We start from the raw sequence: 25,233 nt of genomic DNA on the forward strand, positions 1-25,233 counted from the left end.
CCAATCCTTAAGCAGTTTATATGAGTCTTTCTTTCCAAAAGTTTCTCTTTTCTCTGCTGTCTTAACCTGAGAGACTGTTAATATAGTAATTTAATATGGCTCAGAATCATCACTAATTATAGTTTTTAAACTGCAGAGTGATCTCTTTCCTATCACACACCATACTAAAACATAAATCGGAGTTGGATTTAAAAGAAATAAACAGGAAACAAAATTCTAAATGTCTTACTGAAATGTGGGATAATTGTATAATTTTGGTATGGAGAGTGACTCCTTGAGCCCAAGGAAAAAAACTGACAGATTTGACTGCTAATATTTAAAAAGTTTTAACTGGTGAAAAACACTAAGTGAAACTGATCACACAACAGATTAGGCAAGACATTTTCAACATGTATTATAGACAATGGATTACTGTCCAAAATGTATAAAGAACTCTTACCAAAAAGATGAGCGTATAGTAGAAAAATGAGCACAGAGTACAGACAATTCACAGAAAAAAACACTATAAATGGCCAGCAAACACGAAAAGGCATTTCCATGTTACCAACAGGGAAACGCAAATGAAAACAATGGCGTGTCATTGCACTCATCAGGATGGTAAAAACTAAATAGGACAACACCGTCCTGTGCAGGAAAATGGACATGCTTATTCCTTGTTTACACGATGTACACTTCATAAATTGGTAAAGCAATTTTGGGAGGGCAATATGGCAATATCTAATAAAATGGTATATGCATATATAGTTTGACTCACCATTCCATTTCAACAGCTGGGGATCTGTGCTGCGGAAATTCTAGTACATATGACCAAAATATATGTACAATAATGTTAATTTCGGCATTATGTGAAGTAGTAAAAAAATTGTGAAGTGCTTAAATGTCCGTCAGTGAAAGAATATTTAAATGAACTATGGAATAGGATCCAGCTGTTAACAAAGAAAGAAGGCATAGAATATCTCCAAGGCATATTACTAAGTGGAAAATACAAGTTGCAGTACACCTCATATAGTATGACCCACTTTATGAATGTCTTAATCTGTTTGAGCTGCTGTAACCGAATGCACAGACTGGATGGCTTGGCTTAAAAACAAGAGAAATTTACTTCTCAAGTTCTGGAGGCTGGGAAGCCCAAGTTCTAGGTGCCAGCAGATTCCATGTCTGGTAAGGGCTCATTTCGTGCTTCATAGCAGGCTGTCTTCTCGCTGTGTTCTCACATGGCAGAAGGAGTAAGGGAGTTCGCTGGGATGAATGTCTTTTATAAGGGGCACTAGTCCCATTCATGAGGGCTTCATCCTCATGACCTAATCACCTCCTACAATCCACACCTCCAAATACCATCACACTGGGGATTAGGTTTCAACATACAAATCTGTGGGGGACACAACATTCAATCTATAGCAATGAAATCAAAACCCCCAAACTGTAAATTTGTACATGTACATATATGTATTTCTGTAAAGAAGAAGACCCAGAAAGATCCCCAGCTGTTAACAGTGACTATTTCTAAGGAGGATGGAGGAAGTGGAGAGAGCGGAGATGAAGGGAAGTTCAAGGTATTTCAAGTTCTGTGAAACTGAGGACACATAAGGGGAGAGGGTGGAGAGGAGGAGGAAGAGAAAATGGGGAGCAAGGACAGAAGATTGAGAGGCAAAGGTAAATTCAAATCATCCTTGGAGTCAAAACAGCAGAGTAAACACGATTCAGTCAAAGTAGCAGGTTCAGAAGGCCGGGCTTCCTTACAGTGCTGTTAACCCATGGCAAAGAGAGCACCATCGGGCTTCCCTGGTGGCACAGTGGTTGAGAGTCCGCCTGCCGATGCAGGGGACGTGGGTTCGTGCCCCGGTCCGGGAAAATCCCACATGCCGCGGAGCGGCTGGGCCCGTGAGCCATGGTCACTGAGCCTGCACGTCTGGAGCCTGTGCTCCGCAACGGGAGAGGCCACAACAGTGAGAGGCCTGCGTACCGCAAAAATAAAAATAATAAAAAATAAAAAGGAGAGCACCGTCAACCACAGATGCTGCTTTATAAGAAAGAAGGAACACTTTTTGTTCTAGTTTCCTGTGGAGATTATGTGGATCTGGGGAAATATTTGGTTATTACTATTTTGCTTCATTTCCTTTGCAGAAAGTTATGTGAATGAAAAAAAAAAAGATTCAAAGCTAAACCAGATGGGGAAAAAATCAGAAGGATTTATAGACTAGACTCTACTAAGGTTGCACATATTTTAACTTCCGATTGAGGCAATAGGCAAATTGAGGAAAGTTTGGAGGTGTGTGCTCGAGCTTGTTTTCTGTTTTTGTTTTTGTCATCCCTTTAGAAAATGGATCGAACATTCTAAACTAAGAGAAATAAACTTTAAAATCGTGGAATTCAACCCTATGGTCCTCAAAGGAAAGATCAGACCAGACTCCGCGAGGCCTGAACTGCTCCAGCCTGTGAGTAGGGATCGCACATGTCGGGGATGGTTCTCAGTGAGACCTTGTTCAGTGTGGAACACCAGCCACTGGGATGCCCACAGAATGTTGTAGAAGCCTAACAGTTTTAGGTGTCCAGCAAACGCTGCTTATTTCTAATTCAAAAGCCACCTACTGCAGAAAGGATGTAAGATGGTTTAGATAAACAATAATGAAGCTATGAAAGAAGAAACGAAGCGTAAGAAGATGCAGGATGCATTTATGTGTGTAAATATGCCTGTGGGGCAGGGCAGGGCCCGAGTTGTGAGGCCTAGAAAAAGTATTCCCAGCCCAGAGGCAGTTGTGTGTACCGTGCCGGGACCTTACACTTAGCTCAGAGTATCCCAGCAGCTGAGGAAAAATGGTAGCAAGATGGATTATATACTTCAGAGTATTGACATACTTTCAGGAGACACCAACTTGCTTCCTGGCATTGGGAATCTTAAGGTGTTTTACTGCAAGAGCTCTTACAAAAGGGACCCTCTTCTGCATGAAGAGTGGTGTTTTTGATGGCAGGTGCACAGAAAATGCAGCCACCTTCTACATGTGGTTATTATTGAAATCCATCCTTGAAAATTAACTAAATTCGAAGCCCTCCGATGATAAGATCTTTTTTTTTTTTTTTTTTGATAAGATCTTTTTCCAATTCCAGGTATTTGTTATCAAGAGTGCTAGCTGAGTTGGAACTTTGCATTATACAGTACTGTAGCTATTAAAACGTTAAGACCCCCATCCTTAGCCCATGCTTCTCTGGCTTCTTTCTGGTTCAAGGAGCTAAGAGGGTGAACCTGTGTGTGTGATATGGTGACGTGTGAGATGAGCTCCACGTGCGCACGCACACGTTTGTGTATGTGTGCACATGTGTACGTATGTGTGCACTGTGTGTGCGCGCACGTAAGTGTGCATGTGTGTTTAAGGCTGCTTTAGTTGACAGTAGTCAAAATTACTGAGTGTAGAGGAAAGCAGACAGTTTGTGGCCAGAAAGATTGACAGCCTCTGTGACTCCCGCTGCATCAGTTCACAGAGATGAAAGTGGTGACAGTCTCAGCAGTGGGGGGTTTGGATCTAGAAGAACTGCTGACCAGCGCTGGTTTCAGTCCCCGGGCCCAGGTAAACTGGGCATCAAGAAGCTCAGGTGAGACCTCTTTGCAGCCTCTGTTTTATTCTGCTCCAGACCTGGAGCTGAGCAGAGGCCATGGTCAAAGCTGACCCCCCCAGCACACCTATTAGTCACTGGGTCTTCTGTCTCTTCCCCACAATCACTGCTTTTGTTGTTTTAACAGCTGAACTTTGTTCGATTTTATCTCCCTCTGCTTATCCATCAACACGAGAAAGTCATCTATTTGGATGATGATGTAATCGTACAAGGTATGCTCACCGATGCCAAGAACACTCGGAAACAGAGCAGCTGATAAGTAGAATGACTGTCTCTCTTCATGTTTGAAATATCTAGCGGCTCAGTGGTTTTGATTGCTTATTAAATTTGGGAGTCTAGTGTTGTTAATCAGGGAATACTTTGAAAACGGGTTGATACTTTCTGGGACAATCCAGTTGACTTTCTGAGAGCCACTCTCTGATTGTCAAAGTTTGTAATAAGTAGCTTGTAAAAGTCTGTAATAGGTGGCCTTTCCTTTTTCTGCACGCCTAAAATGTAGGGGGATAAAACCTCACTGATAACATTCTTAGAAGCGAGCTAAGTTTTAGTGTTAAATGTCACCTTCTCTCTCGCGCGCGCACAATAAGACGAGCATTGGTGTGGTACGTACACAGCAACAGAAATAATCTGACCAGTGTTGATCTGAGCTTATTATCAAGTGGCTTTTTAAATTGATATGACCTCTTCTTATCAAGAAAATTGCCAAGCCACTTGAAACCATGGATCACATACTTTTCCCCCACAGCAAAATCAGGGATTGTTTAAGCTCGAAGGCTCTATCTAGCCCTAGAATGAGTGCTATACTATTGTAACTCGTGGTGTTTGTGAATCCAGGGGACATCCAAGAGCTGTACGACACCACCTTGGCCCTGGGCCACGCGGCAGCTTTCTCAGATGACTGCGATTTGCCCTCCTCCCAGGACATACACAGACTTGTGGGGCTGCAGGTGGGCACATGTCTCGGGAATCCTCCCTTTGCCCCTTCTCCTCCCTGCACTTCAGAACGAGTGTCATCCTCACCTTGGAGAAGACTGGGGGACTGCTGGGAGGCAAACAGCCAGGGGCCCGGGCTTCCCATTCACATCCCAGCTCTGCTCCCACAGACTCCGGGGCAAGTTACTCACCCCTGCAAGTCCCGCTTTCCTTACCTGAAACATGGCAACAGTAGCATCTATTTGGTTGTGTTTTTGTGAGTTGTGATGAAATAACATGATGTCTAAGTGTCCAGTAAATGCTCCAGGAACGACGGTGGTTATCTAAGTCACTCGCAGCCACACTCTATGGCAGAGATGGTGTTTACTGAAAAAGAGACTCACTGAACCTTTGGTTCTGTTTTCAGAGTTTGACCATTATTCCCCACCCCCTCCTTTCAGCAGAGGAAAATACTGATTTTGTTCCAAGGTAGAGAGCTCCTTAACCCTGGTAGAAATGAAGACAGTCGAACCCAGATGTAACACCGAAACCAAAAGAATGGCTTTACAATACAAGATGCTCTTACGAATGGAATGCTGTTCTTCAAAAAAAGTTCCAGGAAATAATTTTACATGTGTGACATTTAAGCTGTGACACACTTTAAGGCCTAGGCCCTGGGGCCAGACCTGCCTGTCAAAATCTTGGCTCCATCACTTAGTAGCTTTGTGACCTTGGGCAAGTTACTTGCTCAGTGGTTTTCTCCCTCATTTCTTAAATAGAGGTAATAACAGTATCAATACTTCTCTGGTAGGGTTATTGGGAGAGTTAAATTAGTTAATACATGTAAAGCTATCGTATGCAACTAATGAGGTAATATGCATGAAGTTCTTAGAACAGTGCCTGCACATAGAAAAGTGCTTAAATAGTTCCATTACATCCATGTTGTCTTTGAGCATACCATGAGGTGGGTGAAATAGTGTGTCCTTCCTCATTTTACATTCACTCAAAACTAGCTATTGAGTGCTTGCTATGTGTCTCACACTGTTTTAGGTGCTGGTAACACAGCAGATAAAACTGAAATTCCGCCTTTGGGTAGCTTACATTCTAGTGGGAAGAGGCGGTCAGCAAGCAAGTAAAATATTGAACAGAGGATCAGGGTGGAGGTGGGGTTGGATTTTAAGTTGGGTGGTCAGGGAAGGCTCCACTGAGATGTTGTCGCTGAGCCTACACCTGAAAGAGCTGAGGCAACTATCTTAATAGATATTTAGGGGAAAAACATTTCAGAAGAGGTAACAGCAAGTGTAAAGGTCCTGAGGCAGGGGTGTGTTTGGTGTATTAAAGGAACAAGGAGGTCAGTGTGGCAGAGGGGTCAAGGGGGAGAATAATGGAAGTTAGACAGGTAATGGGGGCGGGGTAGATGGTGGAGGGCATGGCAGGAATTTTAGGGAGTCTGGGTTTTACTCTGAATGAGACGGGAATCCACTGGAGGGGCTTTGAGCAGATGAGTAACACTGAGACAGAGTGGGATTGAAAAGGGTGGAAGCAGGACACAGGTTGGGAGGAGCTGGCAGAAATCCAGTGAGTGGTAATTATGGTTTGGACCAGGAAGGTAGTAGAGACAGTAAGAAGTGCTTGGCTTCTGGGGACTTTCCTGGTGGTCCCGTGGTTAGGACTCCATGCTCTCACTGTTGAGGGCCCAGGTTTGATCCCTTGTCGGGGAACTAAGATCCCACAAACCACGTGGCGCGGTCAAAAAGCAAAAAAAGTGGTTGGCTTCTGAATATATTTTGGAAGATGGGACCGACAGGATTTGCTGAGATCTGGATGAAAAGTGAGTGAGGAGTCTAGGATGACCTAATGACCTTAGGTGTCTGTCTAACTGGAAGGATGGAGTGGACACTGAAGTAGGGCAGGTTGTAGGAAAGCAGGTTTGGGATAGGATTGGGGTCAGTTTTGGGGTGTAAGGAGAGCTGCCTTACTAAGCACCCACAAGGACAGATAGAGTTGGCAGATGTAGTAGACGTGGAAATCCAGAGGAGAGGTCTGGGCTATCTACACGGAGAGATTTAGAGCCATGAGACAAGATGAGGCTGTCTAGGGAGTTGATGCTGCAGAAAGGAGCAGATGCTGGACATGAGACTAGGGGCACTCAGTTTTTAGAGGTTGGGGAAACAAGAGAAAACTGGGAAAGGACTCCAGGAAGTGGCCAGTGACACAGAAGGAAGCCCAGGTGCTGCATGATGGTCTCAAGAAAGTGGTTATTTTCCAGAAACAAAAGATTCCTTGGTCAAAATCACACATATCCTCTTCCTTTATAGAACACGTATATGGGCTATCTGGACTACCGGAAGAAGACGATAAAAGACCTTGGCATCAGCCCCAGCACTTGCTCTTTCAATCCTGGTGTGATTGTTGCCAACATGACGGAATGGAAGCACCAGCGTATCACCAAACAATTGGAGAAATGGATGAAAAAAAATGTAGAGTATGTGTGGCCGTCTACCATTTTTTCCATGCTTGGGAGTAAAATTATTCCATTAATTTTCTATGCATAGCTCAGGGCTTAGAAATATTTCAGACATCTGAGGTCAGATTTTCTTACAGAGGCACTGTTGAGAAAAAAGGGAGCAGTGGATGAAAAATCCGTCCTCAAACGATATGTCATAGGAGGTGAGATCCTGTGCAATCCCTTATTATACAAACATTTTCTAATAAATTGTTTAGTAATGTGATTTTTAAATCTCTTCCCAGAATTCTAGTGAACCTTTTTGACTGCAAATCATTTATCTTAGTCGAGTTTCTCCTTCTTACATAGATTTATTTTTAAGAATTATTTTATAAAGTAAACTTTTTAAAAAATAACACTTAACACGGGCTTCCCTGGTGGCGCAGTGGTTGAGAGTCCGCCTGCTGATGCAGGGGACACGGGTTCGTGCCCTGGTCTGGGAAGATCCCGCATGCCGCGGAGCGGCTGGTCCCGTGAGCCGTGGCCGCTGAGCCTGTGCGTCCGGAGCCTGCGCTCTGCTACGGGAGAGGCCACAACGGTGAGAGGCCCGCGTACTGCAAAAAATAAAAATAAAAAAATATCACTTAACAACATTTAATGACACGGCCTTAATATTTATAATCCATGCATTGACGATTCCAAAAACTAATTTAGAAATTCACAATACCAACTGGAAATTTTAACATACTTCTCTCAGTAAATGATAAAGACTAAAAATTAGAAAGCTTATAGAAGAGTTGAACAAGACAGTTTACAAACTTCATCTTTATACATATTGATAAGACATTTTAAATATCAAGAACTCATATAAACTACCTTTTTATTGTAAATTAATTAAATGCAATATCATTAGCAAAAGAAATATGATGGGGAAAACATTATAGGCCATGTTTGAAATTCATAGACAGAAGATAGTATTCCAGAAGAGCAGGTTTAGGAAAATATTTCAACATTTTAAGGAAGGGAGAGAACAGGTATTATACCTGTATGGGTTAGGGAGGGGGTAAGCCTACAACCAGTCAAAGGCCCTGTGAGTCTGGTTCCTGGAGACATCAGAGCAATTGATCCTTGTACTGATCCCACTGTACTGAGTTCAGGAACATACCTGGACTAAACTCATGTTGGCCTGTAGGGGTTGAGGGAGATGCCTGAATGTACTGTATTGAATTGCTCTCGGTAATATATATAATATTACAATAAGTTTGATGATCTCAGGCATATATTCCAACTAGCCTATGCTCAGACTTCCTCTGGCCTGTTAAGATTGAGAATGCTGGGTTTTTTGAACAGTGATATTACCCTCATTCACTTAGACATTATAATCCATAACTGCAGGATCTTAGGGTGTGGAAATTTGCCCTTCCATCTGTCCTGGAAAATGTGCTGTGTATCCTGACATCACTAACTTCCTTAAGGATCCTTTAGAAAAATGAATCCAGCTTGATTTCCTAAAGCAATGTCTGTGTTTGGTCTTTCGTCCGTTTAAGCCCCCAATGAAATTTATTAAGTCCTGTTTGTAAAGTCAACTTTTTAAAGATTGAATTTTTTGTATCAACTTTAGAATTTTTTTCAAATTTATTTTTGGCTGCGTTGGGTCTTCGTTGCTGCGCGCGGGCTTTTTCTCTAGTTGCGTCAAGTGGGGGCTACTCTTCGTTGTGGTGCGCAGGCTTCTCATTGCGGTGGCTACTCTTGTCGCGGAGCACGGGCTCTAGGTGTGCGGGCTTCAGTAGTTGTGGCATGTGGGCTCGGTAGTTGTGGCTCGCGGGCTCTAGAATGCAGGCTCAGTAGTTGTGGTGCACGGGCTTAGTTGCTCCGCGGCATGTGGAATCTTCTGGGAACAGGGCTCAAACCCATGTCCCCTGCATTGGCAGGCGGATTCTTAACCACTGCGCCACCAGGGAAGTCCTAGATCAACTTTCAAATATGCATAATACACTGACTGACTTAAAGCTAAGAAAAGTAAAGTAAAATAAAGATTGAATTTTTAAATCATTTTTCATCATTGAAGTTTTAAGAGAGAAAATAAAAATAACACAACTACTATTATCATGGCATTGTATATCTTGTCCATCTTTTTTTTTTTTTTTTTTTTTTTTTTATGCGTTACGCGGGCCTCTCACTGTTGTGGCCTCTCCCGTTGCGGAGGACAGGCTCCGGACGCGCAGGCTCAGCGGCCATGGCTCATGGGCCCAGCCGCTCCGCGGCATGTGGGATCTTCCCAGACCGGGGCACGAACCCGTGTCCCCTGCATCGGCAGGCGGACTCTCAACCACTGCGCCACCAGGGAAGCCCTTGTCCATCTTTTATATCTGGATATTTTTAATATTATCATAACCTTGAATTCGTGAGTAGAGTCATTCTAAATAATGTAGGATCAGAATTTGGGATCTTTGAAGTTTGCCATAAAAAGGCCTGAGAAGTAAAATGGCAAAATATTAACACTCTGTGAATCAAGGTAAAGTATATGGGAGTTCATGGTATTCGTCTTACAATTTTGTGTAGGTTTAACGCTTTTCAGAATAAGAAGTTGGAGAAAAATGAAAGACCATAGTTATATAGTGAGGGACTGTCTTAGACCTTTTAAAATGATTAGATTCTACTTCATCTGAGTCTGTGGGACTCCAGGACAAATGTTGCTTTTTTATTCTGTTTCTTAGGGAAAACCTCTACAGCAGCTCCCTGGGAGGAGGGGTGGCCACCTCCCCAATGCTGATTGTGTTTCACGGGAAATACTCCACTATCAACCCCCTGTGGCACATAAGGCACCTGGGTAAGTGTTTCAGAAGAACACCAATGTGCATTTTATAGACCCAGTGAGCACCAAGGCGAGGAGCGTGTGCCGTTGCACCAGCTTCCTCAATTCAGATCCTCCAGCTGACCTTGGAGGTAACCTTGGACGCGTTACTTAAGCCTCAGATTCTGCAAATGCAGGTGATAAAAATGACCTGAGAGGTGTGTTTCTAGGAATTCAGGAAACGCAATTAGACTCATGCTTAGCATGTGGTACGTGCTTGCTAAACATGAACTATTGTTACGATGGGACTTGCACTGTCAGAACTTTCTCACATGCCTTTATTGCCCTCTTGCAGTAGCCCATAGTGGACAAAACCAAATGAATTACCATAATAGTTTATGATGAATTTAGATAGCCGGCAATTTCTCTTTTAAAAAGAAGTTGTTTAATGACTGCACTACGTGAGTCCCTCAAGTCTTTTATTCACTCTTCACTACAGGAGTACAGGCTCTGGGGTATGGACTGGAATCCCAACTCTGCTATTATCTATGACCTTGGGCAAGTTACTCAAGCCCTCTGGGCCGTAGTTTCTTCACTTGTAAAAGGAAGCTGATAGAACCTTATGTTTTTACAAGGAACAAATTACCTATTATGTGTAAACTGCTTAGGACAGAGCCTGGCACAGAAGACATTCACATTCATCCAAACATATGGCCACAACCCATTAGCCAAAACCACTGGGCCAGATCTGTTTAGAAATATAGAAAGGTTTTGAATTTTTAAAAGGTAATGTTGTACACATACTTATATTATGCACTACCGTGAGAGGGTTATAGATTTTGCTGCCAAAGAAGTTATTAAAAATCTTTTTTGTTTTCAGACATTTGGAGATGGATTATTTTAGAACTGGAGACAATGGATTGTGGACTTATATTTATCAGGTGCCCATACACTGCCAAGCCCTGGGCTAGGCTCCAGGGATAGACGTGAACTTTACTTCTCTCAGAACAATCCTGCAAGGTGATATGTCCCCTACTCTCCCTTGTAGAAGGAAAGACAGACAAAACTGTGGAAGTTGGGTTACTGTCTCCTCTGAGTGATGCTGTGTAGATTTGCTTCTGCCTCACCAGAATCTCCTGAGTTTTCTGAGCATCCGTATGCGTAGAAGAGTGACATGGGGACATTAAGGACACTAATATTCTGTCTGATTCGCTTTATAATAATGTTGGGTTCACTGTTAGGTCAGACATCAACATTTCCATGTGATGAGTGTGTAGAAAATCTCATCAAAGTGGAATATCTATTAAAATGTTGTGTAGGAACAGCTATGCGGAGCTTAGATCGATAGGGTTAGAGCATTTTATGATCTTGGAACAGAGACTCAGAATTACATTTTATGAACCATCTAACTTATCGACAAGTAGGAAGGAGCAAAATCTTCCCAAGGGAGAGAAGTCATTTTTCCTTGCAGAACAGAGCCTACGTCTCTGCTGAACGTTTTGGAATCAGGGATGGTCTGCAAAGTAAAGCTACACAGAAATCATTTGAAAAATGATTCCGTTTTAGAGTTTGTTGAAAGCAGAAAGCAGTGTAACACTAATGGGTATTAAGTTTGGGTCTAAACAGGTAGGCTTAAGATTTTTAATTATGAAATTTATTTAGCTAAAAGCAAAACTGCAAGCCCCTACAGAGTCTTTCAGTCGTGGGGCTGAGGGACAATGTCCTACTTCCTGGAGACTTCCCACGTGAAGGCTTTGCTCCCCAGATGAGCATTTCCTTGTATAGATTCTTTGGAAGTTGATAATTATTCCAATTATGCTACTATAGCCCAAACACCTAGCTCCTCTTCTGCAACTCCCTGCACAGCTATGTTTATGAATAATGAAAGAAAGGTTTGGAGGGGGGTGTTTCCCTCATACATCATACGTTAAACGAGAATAATAATATTCTAGCTATTCATCCTCTCTTGACTCAATGGACTTTCAGTTGTTTTTTTGAAAACACCACATTCTCTTTCCTAGAAAGAAAATGCAACATGATAGGGATATTTAAAAAATTTATATTCACAAGATCTTAATGTACTTCTGGAAGAGATATTCTAAAAATATTCTGATCAATAACAATATCAAGGTAAATGCGTAGTCTCTAAGCGATTACTTATGAGGAGAGTAATATTCAAATGGAGGCAGCTGCTTGTTAAAAAGCAGATCTCATTCTCAGTCACATTTTATAGGGTAAACACAAGACTGTTTAAAAGAAAATGCTGCCATATTAAGGACGGAAAATGCAGAGAAACAAGAACTATAAACTCTGGGTGGGAGGGAAATTAATACAAAGTCTTTGGGGGACAATTTGACAATCTCTTATCAAAATTTATAAGGCACAGACCCTTCAATCTAGCAGTTCCATATACAAGATTTTGTCCTACAGATATTATCTGTACAAGATATGCATAGAAGACTGTTCATTGTAGCATTGTTTATGCTTGTGAAGGGACAGAAACAGCCTAAATGTCCTTAATAAGAAACTCACTCAACTGTCATATATCCATTCTATGCAGCCATTAAAAATGATTCAGTGAATTCACATGTGCTGCTGTGCAAAGTTTTCCAAGACAGTAATTTTAAAAGGCAGGGTACAAAAAATACACACACACACACACACACACACACACACACTGGTATACAGGTAGAACATTACTGGAAGAATTTCACGAGAAACTCTTTAACAGTGGTTATCTTGGAAAATTAGGGTAGGTGGTAAATTCTTCATTGCATACCCATTGATTTGTCTGATTTCTTTTTTGTTTTATGATGAACTTGTATTGAATTTTTAATATAAAATTTTAATTTCCTAACAAAACCTATTACTTTCCTCTAAACACAATGAAGGCTGGAATCCAGATACCAGATATTCGGAGCATTTTCTGCAGGAAGCAAAACTACTCCACTGGAATGGAAGACATAAACCTTGGGACTTCCCTAGTGTTCACAACGACTTATGGGAGAGCTGGTTTGTTCCTGACCCTGCAGGGATATTTAAACTCCATCATCCCAGCAGCTGATATAACACGACATTTTCAATATTTCCTGTATAAATAATGTGGAATTGTCCATTTGTAGCCTACTATACCACTGTTCTTTATGAACAGTACCTTTGATACAAATGATCCACAAAAACAAAAAACCCTACTGTGTACAAATAGTACCTTGAATCATACAGGTATTGATTTACTTCCTTAAGTACAAGTGGCAATTATAGAAGATAATGTGAGTGAAACATGCTATTGGGAAGAAATAAACCCAGATAGATTTCAGCAATCAGTTTGCTTAACTCTGAATGAAAATTATAGCCACAAATTTAAAACATTTCTAAATATATTTTTCACATGTAGATTTTTTTTTTTTTTTTTTTTTTTCCGAACACGCAGGCTCAGCGGCCATGGCTCACGGGCCCAGCCGCTCTGCGGCATGTGGGATCTTCCCGGACCGGGGCACGAACCTGTGTCCCCTGCATTGGCAGGCGGACTCTCAACCACTGCGCCACCAGGGAAGCCCTCACACGTAGATATTTTTTAACAGGTTGTCAGTCTTGTCTTGGGTAGAACAATATATTACATTTAAAACATGAAATGTCTGAAAAAAAATAAAATATTTATAGATTTTTAATGATTTTAATTATATATTATTCTACATGTTAAATATAGTAGAAGACAAACTGATCTCAGGTTAACGAGGGGAAAGAATACCAGTACGTCTTGCTAAAGAAGACAATGCAACTTAAGGATAATCATCTTCAATATTTTTTATTGTAAAAACCATCAGATTTTCAAATGAATTTTAAAACTTTTTAGATATTATTTAATGAAAAAGTCTCATATTGTTGTATATAGGGTATATCAACATTTACTGTTCATCTGTCATATTTAATGAAAAACGCCATTGTATCTTCAAACCCATTCTCTAGTGCGTGTCCATCATAATTTAAAAGGTATTTTCTCCACTAAAAAAAAAAAAAAATCTATGTAAGGCTGTAATTGTTAAAAACCAAAGCAATACCTAGTTACATGCTTTACAGAGTCCCAGGAAAAAAATAATTAAATTGTTCCTATCCCTGATGCAAGGCACTTCAAAGCACCTGCACAAGACATCCATGTAAACAGCAGTACAGTACGTAATTTAAATAACACGAATGACTTTTACACAGCTTTACCTAGACTAAAGGAAAAATAAAATCCATCATAGCTATAGCTACAAAGGCATGGTAAGATTCACAACAATAATTTGTATCTCTTATTACAAAAAAAACAGGTTATATAACCTTTTAGAAAAAAAAACCTCATAAATATTTTCATATCAAGAAACAGCATGCTCCCTGGGTAGGTATAAAATCAGAATATTCAGAAGTGATCAGGAGTAAATGCAATTGGCATTTCTGAATACCCAGCTTTGATATCCACCAGGCCCAGTAGTCTGGACTATTTGTAGCACCATGGAAAATGCATTAGAAAATCACAAAGGTACATTACTTCAAAGTAACCTGGCCATGAGGTTCACTTAGTCCACAGTAACAAAGAGCAATGATGAAGAGAAAGAATTTTTTTAAATTACTGGCTTATTCAATTTACCTAGCAAGAAAAATCCTGTATTATTTTAGTACATCTCATGTACATAAAGCACCAGTTTAAATAAGATTATCAAACACCTCCAGCATCTTGTTACTCAGTCTGAAAGTTCATTTCTCATCATTTCCATGTTACATGCTTAAAGCCAAGGAGGATAAAATTTGAATGGTGATAGATACTGAGAGAGAAATTCAGTTCCTTCCCTATCAAATGTACGTTTCTCAAGTAAAACACAGATGAAGTAGCAAAATTTAAAAGGTCTTCTGCACTCTCTGGAACTTAACCATCCCAGCAGAAGAATAGTGTCTGCCTACTAGAGGACCAACACATGGGGGTGAGAGGGCCAAAGCCAGGGCTCATGGCCCTGACATGTAAGGCCGGGTTAGCCTTGCTGCTGCAAGGCCATACTCTCCATTTCTACTACCAAGCAACTCTCGGAAATGCTCACCCCTGGTAAAGCAAGGAGGTCTGAGTGTGAATACAACTCAGGAAGCCCATCAAACACCACTAAGAACTACCAAATGAGACTCCACTGAGGGTTAACCTCACAGATGAAAATCAGCACATTTGCCTCTTTACCAGTGGGAATCTTATCATCAGCACGCCCTTCTTACGCATGAAAGGGATAACGGTGTGTCTAAGTTTATGCACAGTTAATAATCAAGTGTAAATATGCAGACTCATTTTTAAATTACAGGTTAAAAATGACTCCCAAAAGAAAATCAATTTCTTCATAAATGAAAGATAGTTTATAAAAAGCTGGAATGATGATTAATTCCAATACAAAAACTCATACACAAAAAACTCTTACTTTCTCCTTCCAAAGTACTTAGGTCCGTAAGTAGTTCTACTGTACCATGATTACATCACCAGAGTAAAATATGAATAAAATACTTCAGTTAACAAACCACTTTGAGGTGGTGTCAAGAGGGCCACTTCTTGACAACTGCATTAAAACTGCAGCATTTAAGCAGGGCAGAGAAACACCATTCTTAAGCATGGTTTCCTTCTTCCTGTTCTTGCATCCCACAGTGATTATTAAAGGAAGGAATCTGGTCTGTAAATGACTGGGTCATCCACTGCCCATTTGGAATGTCACTGAAAGTTGATCCTCCACTGTCAGCTGCTGGCGGGGGGGGGGGGGGGGGGGGGGGGGGGGGGGGGAAAGAATGTTAGTTTACTCTATTTGAAAGCTTTAAATGATCTAATTAGAGAGCTGTTATTAAAATAGTTAAGCAAGCTTCTTGAATACAATTGTAAATTTCTATTCTATTTTAAGATATGGACTGATAAATCCTCATTTGTTACCCAAGGAGGGAAATGCACTTAGGATGACTTAGAGTCAGTGACTTAAAGAAAATGAGCTGTAAAAGCTTGTGAAGTTAAACACCAAATAACAATCGAATTTTCACTCTAAGTCACTAAATAGATTTTTGTATTTCCGTTCCCATTCTTCAGGAATTTATTCTCTCTAAAAATACTTCTTTCCCCAATCCTGGCAAAACCAAGTCTTTGAAAGAAACAAACAGATGGAGGGGACATACTCAGCCCATCTGAAGAGAAGCTGCAAGGTTCACTACCGCACGGATTTTCACTATAAGCACCACCGTACGCTGCTTCATAACCCGGATCATACTTTTCTTCCTTCACAGCCATCTTCTTTGCATCCTCTGTGAGAAGGGTAAAAGGGATTTAAAACTGATTTTGTATATAACAATTTTGAAGATAGCTTTATTCAAAAAAACTTATCGTGAACAAATCTTTTTCTTGAATGTCACATCTGAGACACAACTTTCGCTTTAAACACTTTGTAAAATAAACCGAATTAACTCATAAAAGCTGTCAAAACCTATTAGATTTAATTTGAGGTGAGCTGCACTGTTTCTTGGCTCCTAGACATCTGCAGGAGCGCTCAGATGAGACAGGAAGTCCTTGGGAAAAGGATTTTAATAGTGACTAACACCTGTTATCAGAGCACTCTGGCTGCTAATATTGTTTTCTTCTCTCCTGCTTAATTTAAAATTCACAGCATACTTTCTATAATGTAGATATACATGAAACGAACAACAGGAGTGACAGTGGTAACATACCTTGGGCTAGCCGCAGGTCAAATGTATATTGCACCTCTTGGACGTCTGTGTTTCGCTCAATGCCTTTCAACTGATCTCTTAATTCTTTCAGCTTAATGTAGTAATGAACTTTGTCCTGAGCTCGAGGAAACTGAGCACATCTTGCACTGGATGATGGCATAACATAGCAGAGCTAGAATCATAACATTTTGTAGTTATAGAAATCTTACAATTCTATTGAATCCACTCATCTTGAGATTAGAAAATCTTTCTTTCGGTTAATAACTTGATACTTATATAAATATATGCAAAATCAATAAAAGTAGCTGTGTTTGAGTTCAAATTTGTAATATTTGCTTAGTACAAAGTCAATAAATCAAAAACAATGAGGCTTCCCGCCTCCCCCAGTGTTCGTACAAAACGACATATAAGTATACAATGAAAAGTCTTTCCTCTAAATTCTGTTTCTATCCACCTAGTTCTCTTTTCCAAGGGCAATCAATTGCTAGTTCCAGAGGTTTTCCATAAATATACAATCAAATAATGTATCTGATATATGTACTCTCCCTCACCCCTTTTAAAAACACACAAATGGTAACATGCTCTATTCCCTATCCTGCTTTTTTTACTCAACAATGTCTCTCAGAGATAATTCTGTATCAAATTCAGTATCAGGTATCTATATCAGAGTAAAACAAGCTTCCTTTTTTATAGCTGTGTAGTAGTTTCATAATTTAACCAGAGCCCACCTGTGGGCATTTAGGTTGTTTCCAATCTTTTAATATTATAAGCTGTAGTAAAAAACCTTGTATATATTTAATTTTGAATATGTGTGAGTCTGTCTGTTGGATAAATTCCTAGAAGTGGAATGGCTAGGAAGAAAGATATTTGCATTTATCATTTTGGATGATGATGACAAATTGTCCTTCACAGAGCATAAAATATATAAGGATATTTATATCTTATATAAAAGAGTGAGGCTGCTGAATTTTGGACTTTCCAGTTGCAATTTTTTACAAATTTTAAATTGGCCTCTATACCATATATTACAGAAAAAAAAACAAACCGTTATTGACTTAATTTTTTGTTTATGCAGCATTTAGAAAATCCTGATTCAGAAAGATATGTAGGTGCAAATGCTACCAGGTTTTGTAACAGCACATTTTCCAAGCTCAAGATAGTCTTCAATTAAAGTGATCCAGAAACTTGAAAAAGTAGATTTTTTCAAAGTGGGATCACTAATATCATCAATAACTCTGAATACTTCATGATAAGAATAAATTTTATAAGATAAATGCACTCACAGATCATTGTAAGAGCTAAAACTACCTATCTTGATATGATTCGGTTCACTTATTATTGCACTACTATGATCACACATCCAAGAGACACACCTGAGCCGCATCTGGCATTTAAGGGACAATAATGCAGTACTTTATAGGAAGTAGTGAACTCATCTGTACAATTTTACCGAAGTAGGCAAGGGTAGGCTGCAATTTAAAGAATGACCAGTGCTACAACCTACTTTATCAATCACGTATTTATTAGTTAAAAACAGAAGAAATTTAAAAAGAAGTTAAAATATATATTGGTGGCAGAAACTTTATTCTGAGGTCTCCACAAAAACTTGTCAGCACGTTGGCTTCTCGTCATTTAAAATGCTGTCTATAACACAGAGGTCTGTGCATGTGTATTTTTATTTTAAAAGTTGTAAACAAAACTTAAAACTATATTTAAGAAGCAAACTTTGAATCAAATGCCTGCATAAACTCCACAGAAATTATAGAGTTTGAAAGCCAATGTGTTATTTCATGATGCCTTTATGTATAAAGACAATAGCACCAAATGCCAGTCAGGTTGGCTGGATGCTTGTCTGCGACAGGGCTGTTCTGTTTGTATGGCTCTAACATGAGATTGGGTCAGGATATATAAACGAGGGGTGATTAGCAGTTTCACTAATTGGGATCATGTCTATATTTACACGTTTGTTTCACAACTGAATAAGGGCTAACCCACTTGAATTTGACAAGAATATGCCATTAAATATATTTTGAATGAGCTTGTGAGCCAGCTTCTCTTGATATTTTAGCCCAATAACATAACTAACATAATGTCATAAAGACATTTATCTGACAAATGTTTCTTTTTCGAATAAAACTATAACAGTATCTGAATTAATTTGCAACTGTTACTTCAAGTTGATATGTAGATATTATTCCACAAAATACAGTGTTTTTTTTTTCACGGCATAAATTAAAAATGGACAGAACAAATAAAAAGGGGAAACTAGCTAGAGAAAATTCATATTTAGTTGATTTACAAATGTAGTTTTAAGGACTTACCGTTTCTGTGTCTGGTATCTTATGCGGTTGAAGTCCAAATTCTAAGTTCTTAACTTTTACTCCAAAAACTTCCTTACTAAAAATTTCATAAATACCTGAAATGAAATACAAGCATATTTACATTGCCCATAATGTTAGCAAAGAAAAAAGATAAAATTTAAAAGTAAATCTTACATTTTCCATTAAACACTGCTATTCGTGGCTGATATTTCTGTAATTTCTGCACTAGAATACGTCCTCCTTCACGAAATTCTTTACTAAAATCGAATTAAAAAGTAGTCAAAATATAAATACGGCAATATTTATAATACGCTAAATTCAGATAGCTTTCTGTAAAAGATCAAATCATATAACTGTTAAGCTCAGCTTAAACTAGATACATAGGATGCTCCTAGAGTACATGAGGCACCCAGCATGACCAAGGTTCCAACCTAAAAAACCGAATGTTATGCAATCACCTGGAAAGATCCTTGCTGCCTGGTGTTGTCCTTTCCACCATATTGGTAAATCCAATACCATATTTTCCTGGTAAAGTGTGATCATCCATGTGATTCAGTTGGACCTCACTCAGCCCTGACATAAACAGACACTTCCCTGTGAAAAAGAGAGTTCAGTTTATTTCTGTAGAAGGTCAAAGGTTTTTCTGCCCCATGTATTGATGCGGGTCTACTCTTGAAATAAAAAAAAAAAAAAAAAAGATTTCGGATATTTAAAAAGTTATAACATAGGTCAAATACCATACCAAGCAATTACTATGGGCTGGGTGCTGTGCTAAGTCCTTCACATGGATTACCTCATTTAATTGTCGTAACTATGAAATATTACTATTATTTTTCTCCTTTTTACAGGGGGTCAAAGTAAATGCTTGTTGGGTACACAGCTAGTCAGTGTAGTAAACTTCGACACTGTTTAGCTTTTTAATAACTGGAAGTACCACCACCTGCCACTGGAAAACCCTAAACAGATAAACATACACCAATGGACTCAGGGCATTTAAACATCTTGACAGTGGAGAAAATGAAAAGTTCAAACTTCTCTAGAAATTTTGTTTTCAAATAATGGAGACAACATGTTATTAATTCCAAAAATACATTACTATCATTTGTCCTAAAGGTTTTTAATGCTGTTTACTTAATCAGCTAGTGTTTCCTGATTGTCTACTGCATGCCTTGTCTATTAGGCAGTGTTACAATAGACAAGACGATTTATATATAGGACAATACAACAGGAGTTATACTTGGTTTTAAAGCTCACGCTACAAGTATGAGGGTCTTCAATACTAATTTCTGCTAGATACAAAGCATCTGTGGAGAATGTCTCCAATCAAGAGTCTCTCTTAACTATTACAGCTTGATTGCCAATGCATTTCATTTCTCCTAGGAAATAAGATGAGCAGAAATCTGGAAAGGTAAGTATTCTGTCTGTACTGGCACAACAATGTACTATTGTTACTATTCTGTAGATAAAAGAATAGTAACAAAAAAGAATCATTTTTTAAAAAGGTGTTAAAACTCACTGAAAACAAACAAAAGAGAAAGTACCCCTTTTTCATGCCCCTCCACTCTTTTTTTTTTGCCGTACTCGGGTCTCTCACTGTTGTGGCCTCTCCCATTGCTCCAGACGCGCAGGCTCAGCGGCCATGGCTCACGGGCCCAGCCGCTCCGCGGCATGTGGGATCCTCCCGGATCGGGGCACGAACCCGTGTCCCCTGCATCAGCAGGCGGACTCTCAACCACTGCGCCACCAGGGAAGCCCGCCCCGCCACTCTTATACACCAAAATGTTAACAGTGCCAGATCATTTCTAAACCTTTTATTTTTGTGTAAAAACACATAGAAAAGATGTATTATATTTACTCAACCATATAGTTTCTTTTTAAAAAACACAATTTGGTTTTTAAAAAAACAAGACCCAGGGCTTCCCTGGTGGCGCAGTGGTTGAGAGTCCACCTGCCGATGCAGGGGACACGGGTTCGTGCCCCGGTCCGGGAAGATCCCACATGCCGCGGAGCGGCTGGGCCCGTGAGCCATGGCCGCTGAGCCTGCGCGTCCGGAGCCTGTGCTCCGCAACAGGAGAGGCCACAAAAGTGAGAGGCCCGCGTACCGCAAAAAACAAAAAACAAAACCCAAGACCCAAACTGTTAACAAGAATATCTAGTTTAAAAGTAAAATATTAAAAAAGGTAGCCACAGGGACTTCCCTGGTGGTCCAGTGGCTAAGACTCCATGCTCCCAATGCAGGGGGCCTTCCCCTGGTCAGGGAACTAGATCCCACATGCTGCAACTAAGAGTTCGCATGCCACAACAAAGATCCCACATGTGACAACGAAGACCCCGTGTGTTACAACTAAGACCTGATGCAGCCAAATAAATAAATATTTTTAAAAATAAAATAAATAAAAAAGGTAACCACTTACAAAAATGGTTTCCAGGTCCAGGGTAATGATGCCCTTTGTAAGCAGCCATTAGTCCTGGGTTTATGCCAATCTACAAAACAAAATGTTTGTACATTTTAGTCTTGAAAAGTAGGCTTAAGTCTTAGGGCTTCCATGGAGGAGTGGTGGATAAAACTGAATTGATTAAAATAAAAATCTAATCCAGCATCAGAAGCTATTGCTTTATCAAGTACCAACTCTTGACCTGAAAAAAGTATTCCATTTTGAGGAAAGAGATTTCCTTTATATTAAAAGTTTTGGTGTTGTTTTTAAAAACCAGTTTGACTCCCTCATATCCCCAGCAGCCTCACACCCAACTGGGCTGGAAAGAGAGAGGAGCTGGAGCAACCAATCAACCTGAGCCCAGGTCCAGCCACAAGTCTGCTTCTAACTCCCAACAAGCAGCTGACTCCACATCATCTACACAGTTGTTTCCATGCTGATGTTGCTTACTGACAAAAATCAAAGTTACTGACAAAAATCAAAGTCCAAAATCAGCGTTATCATGTACGGAGAACCCACAGGCGTCACGCAGCCTAAGTGAGTCACGTGGGTTATTTTATGTAATTGCAATCCCTATGCCAAAGGATCCACCTTCATCCTGTCATCACCCCTGCTTCACCAATGAGGAAACAGGGGTTTAGGAAGGTTCAGGCTTGTCCGTGGTCATACCCATGTGGCAGGATGTGAAAGCAGACAGCCCTGCCCCGGAGCCCACCCTCTTAAACTCACCCATACAATACAACCTTAAGAAGGTGACTCCATTTACTACCAAGAGGATCTTAGAAATGGTTCTTTTCAGCAAAATGCTATTTGCAAGGATATGGTTAAGTAAAGTTAACCCACTAATGCTACTTATAAAACCAAAGGAGAACAAATATCCTTACAATCACAATGTCCAGATTGAAGGTCAAAATGTCCGGTAGAGTCTTGGTCAAAAGTTCAGCTTCTGAAACACCATTGAACCGGTCTACTTTTCTTTTCACTTTAAATGTGTCTGTAATTTTTTCTTGCTTTTCTTTTGATTTTGTGGACTTGCCAGATTTTTTGGCTTCAGCGGGTTTTTTGGGTTCCACCGGTGTTTTTGGTTCTGTTGTTCTGGGTTTTCTTTTCCTTCCTTTTGGAGTCTCTGAAACACAATGATTTCCAAGACGTAGATGCAAAAAACCTTAACTTACAAGCTTTAGCAGCTTTCCCAGAAAAGTCACCCCATCAACATCCTTTCTACTTTTTTATTTCCCAACATCACTCCCCTCTGCAATGCCTCCGCCTCCCTTCTGGGTCTATGTGGCCTCAACCCCACCCTCCTTCCTCTGCTAGCCGTTCTTGGGAGGAAACGTCCTTTATAATCATAGATTGACTTTCCACACACTATTACCGGGCATCTTGGCCTCCCCAGGGACACAAAGTATCTATGTACCATTTTATAAGCATTCTAAATATAAATACATAAATAGTTAAGTCAACAAATGAAAGAATAAATAGAAAAACAGGGAGGAAGGGAAACATTTTAATTCAGTTTCCCCGTAATTTCCAGCAGAACTCAAATGGCTTGTGGGCTTGTTTTAGGGACTGAGCGTATATCCTGTTCCCCACACAGTCGAAGAGGTGAATTGAGACATGCTGGGGATGGACTCTCTGGGCTGGCAGTACTTGTCAAAAGGGAAGACTAGGGCTCTGATCTCAGGACCTCAAGCAGAGTTTCTCAATCTTGGCCCTACTGACATTTTAGGCTGAATGATTTGGGGCTGTGAGGGCCTGTCCTGTACATTCAAGTATGTTTAACAGCAACTGGGGCCTCTACCCACTAGGTGCCAGTAGCACCCTGCCAGTCATTGCAATCAAAGGTATCTCCAGACAATGGCAAATGTTCCTTGGGGGAAAATTACCTGTGGACAAGCACCAGGGTCATAAAATTACCCAAAGGGGGTCTTGATTTTGTCATCCGTAACGCTTTACCGCGGCACTTCATTTCTCGGGCCCCTATCCCATTCCGCTACTATTTGGCGTTTCCTCAACTGAGCCTCCCATCCGTCCTCTCTTCTCCTCCTCACACTGCTTCAGCCACTCCCTATGCCAAGGGGTCCACCTCCATCAGCTGGTGGCTGGAGAAGTCCTAGTGCCCCTGCCCGGAAAGACAGAAGAGTCGAGGGCAGGGTGGATCTCCAACGCAGTGGAGTTAGATGTGCTCCTGCAACCAAAAACTGAAACTCTGAGCACATTCCTTACACCGTACTGCTACGCTGAGGAAAATCGTTACCCTCTCCACCATCCACCCCCAAATCTGTTCTCCTCTCTTCTAATTCCCTGTCTTGGTGAACGGTACCTCTTTCTCCCTCACTTCCAGCAAGAAATCCATGAACCACGGCCTCACCTCCAAGTTCTGCCTGCTCTCTACCATATTATCATATATATTATTATTATTAGATACGTAGTATGGTATATCTCTATTATAGTCTATCCTCTATGATATTAAAATATCAATCTGTTTAAGCCCCCCTCTAATTCCATTCTCTCAACAGCTTCCTATCGCCTTCAGAATAGAACACACATTCTTTAGGTTAAACAAGGAGCCTCGACTGACTCCTAATCCAGCCTCACCTCTCACCATTTCTTTGCTATACTCCAGACTCCAATAACACAGAATCACGGTTTTTCAACTGTGTCATGCTTCTTCATGTCTGTGGTTCGGTGCACACTGCTCCCTTGGCCTGGAATTTTCCCCAACCCATTTGTCATGTGCTTCACGTGCTACTCCCTCACTGCTGAATTTCAGAGCTCTGGGAAGCTGCGTCTGAGCCTCAGTCCAAGTTAGGTGCCAGCCCCGCAGCATCCTGTGCCCCTCTGCACCACTTAGTGTACAGAGGAGTTCCATGTTGACTAGATTAGGAGATATTTGAGGGCAGGATCCATGTTCTTTTATTCCCCAAAACCTATCACAGTGCCTGGCACTTATTAAGTACTTAAAAAGTGGATTAAATTTTTTAACACAAAAACAGAGTTAAAATCCATCATAAGGGCTTCCCTGGTGGCACAGTGGTTGACAGTCTGCCTGCCGATGCAGGGGACAGGGGTTCGTGCCCTGGTCCGGGAAGATCCCGCATGCCGCGGAGCGCGGCTGGGCCCGTGAGCCATGGCCGCTGAGTCTGCGCGTCCGGAGCCTGTGCTCCGCAACGGGAGAGGCCACAACAGTGAGAGGCCCGCGTACCGCAAAAAAAAAAAAAAAAAATTCATCATTAAACCCTTTCTTAAATATGTTGGCTAATGCAGTAGCTAATTTTCCCAAGTATCCTGGTGAAAACTACCTTGTGTGGGTTCCTGAGCAGGAGCTGGGGCTGGAACTTCCGGCATTTCTTGTTCATTCATAACTGCCATAGGAACTTCAGCCATCGTTTGTTGGAATGGAAATGTATAAAAAGCTTGCGCGTGCTGAAGGGAACAGCTGAAAGAACAATTAAGGATAAGACAAGAAGACAAAATTACCCAAACGTAAGGTTCAATGATCAGCTCTAAAAAACCGTCAGGATCCAAATGTTTGTAACCAGATTATAGTATTTATTTAGAGTTGACAACAGGAGCAAAGAGGGGAAGAAGATCTCTTCCCATATGTACACATTTACCCATCCTTTACTGGGTGCCTACTAACCATCTATAATTAACTCTCACACTGTGTTAATGACAAAATGTGTCATCAGTAAAGCTTACCAGTCCTGTCAGGTAAGCCTGTACTTCCCTGAAATGAGATCATGGGAATTTTCTAGTAGACAGTTGAAAGGCCCACCAGCCCATACAGGGTTGAAATATCCACAAAAATAATTTGTATTCCTACCTTCAGTATTTAATCCTCTTGTCACAAAGATCCCCTGCAATTTAAACTTTTTTTTTCAGTTTTATTGAGATATAGTTGACATGTAGCATTGTTCAAGGTGTACAACAGTGTTGATCTGACACACATATACTGCAAAATGATTACCACCATAGCCTTAGCTAACACTTCCACCAGGG

General features: G+C 40.6%; 2 protein-coding genes across 14 annotated transcripts in view; one reads left to right on the plus strand and one right to left on the minus strand.

Annotated features, from left to right (window-relative positions):
- GLT8D2 (glycosyltransferase 8 domain containing 2) overlaps nt 1-15,974 on the plus strand; it is a 61,410-nt gene extending 45,436 nt beyond the window's left edge. For 6 of the 9 annotated variants that reach the window (XM_032644281.1, XM_032644282.1, XM_032644283.1 and 3 more), the window contains 7 exons: nt 2,318-2,435; nt 3,737-3,821; nt 4,444-4,556; nt 6,840-7,006; nt 9,685-9,797; nt 12,653-12,773; nt 15,844-15,974. In XM_032644281.1, the coding sequence (XP_032500172.1) occupies nt 2,318-2,435; nt 3,737-3,821; nt 4,444-4,556; nt 6,840-7,006; nt 9,685-9,797; nt 12,653-12,773; nt 15,844-15,901 (775 nt within the window). In that variant the 3' untranslated portion in view covers nt 15,902-15,974. Of the gene's footprint in view, nt 1-2,317; nt 2,436-3,736; nt 3,822-4,443; nt 4,557-6,839; nt 7,007-9,684; nt 9,798-10,641; nt 10,782-12,652; nt 13,808-15,843 lie in introns of those variants that run through there. The other 3 variants (XR_004351628.1, XM_032644287.1, XM_032644286.1) reach the window with 3 other exon arrangements.
- The window catches only part of TDG (thymine DNA glycosylase), a 33,052-nt gene continuing 21,368 nt past the window's right edge, over nt 13,550-25,233 (minus strand). For 2 of the 5 annotated variants that reach the window (XM_032644277.1, XM_032644276.1), the window contains 9 exons: nt 24,534-24,670; nt 22,116-22,357; nt 21,211-21,280; nt 19,255-19,390; nt 18,971-19,053; nt 18,797-18,891; nt 16,476-16,647; nt 15,930-16,055; nt 13,551-15,511 (listed from right to left, as the gene is read on the minus strand). In XM_032644277.1, the coding sequence (XP_032500168.1) occupies nt 15,378-15,511; nt 15,930-16,055; nt 16,476-16,647; nt 18,797-18,891; nt 18,971-19,053; nt 19,255-19,390; nt 21,211-21,280; nt 22,116-22,357; nt 24,534-24,618 (1,143 nt within the window). In that variant the 5' untranslated portion in view covers nt 24,619-24,670 and the 3' untranslated portion in view covers nt 13,551-15,377. Of the gene's footprint in view, nt 15,512-15,929; nt 16,056-16,475; nt 16,648-18,796; nt 18,892-18,970; nt 19,054-19,254; nt 19,391-21,210; nt 21,281-22,115; nt 22,358-24,533; nt 24,671-25,233 lie in introns of all 5 variants that reach the window. The other 3 variants (XM_032644274.1, XM_032644278.1, XM_032644275.1) reach the window with 3 other exon arrangements.

This window comes from Phocoena sinus, chromosome 10, assembly GCF_008692025.1.
Source record: "Phocoena sinus isolate mPhoSin1 chromosome 10, mPhoSin1.pri, whole genome shotgun sequence".
Classification (NCBI taxonomy): domain Eukaryota; kingdom Metazoa; phylum Chordata; class Mammalia; order Artiodactyla; family Phocoenidae; genus Phocoena; species Phocoena sinus.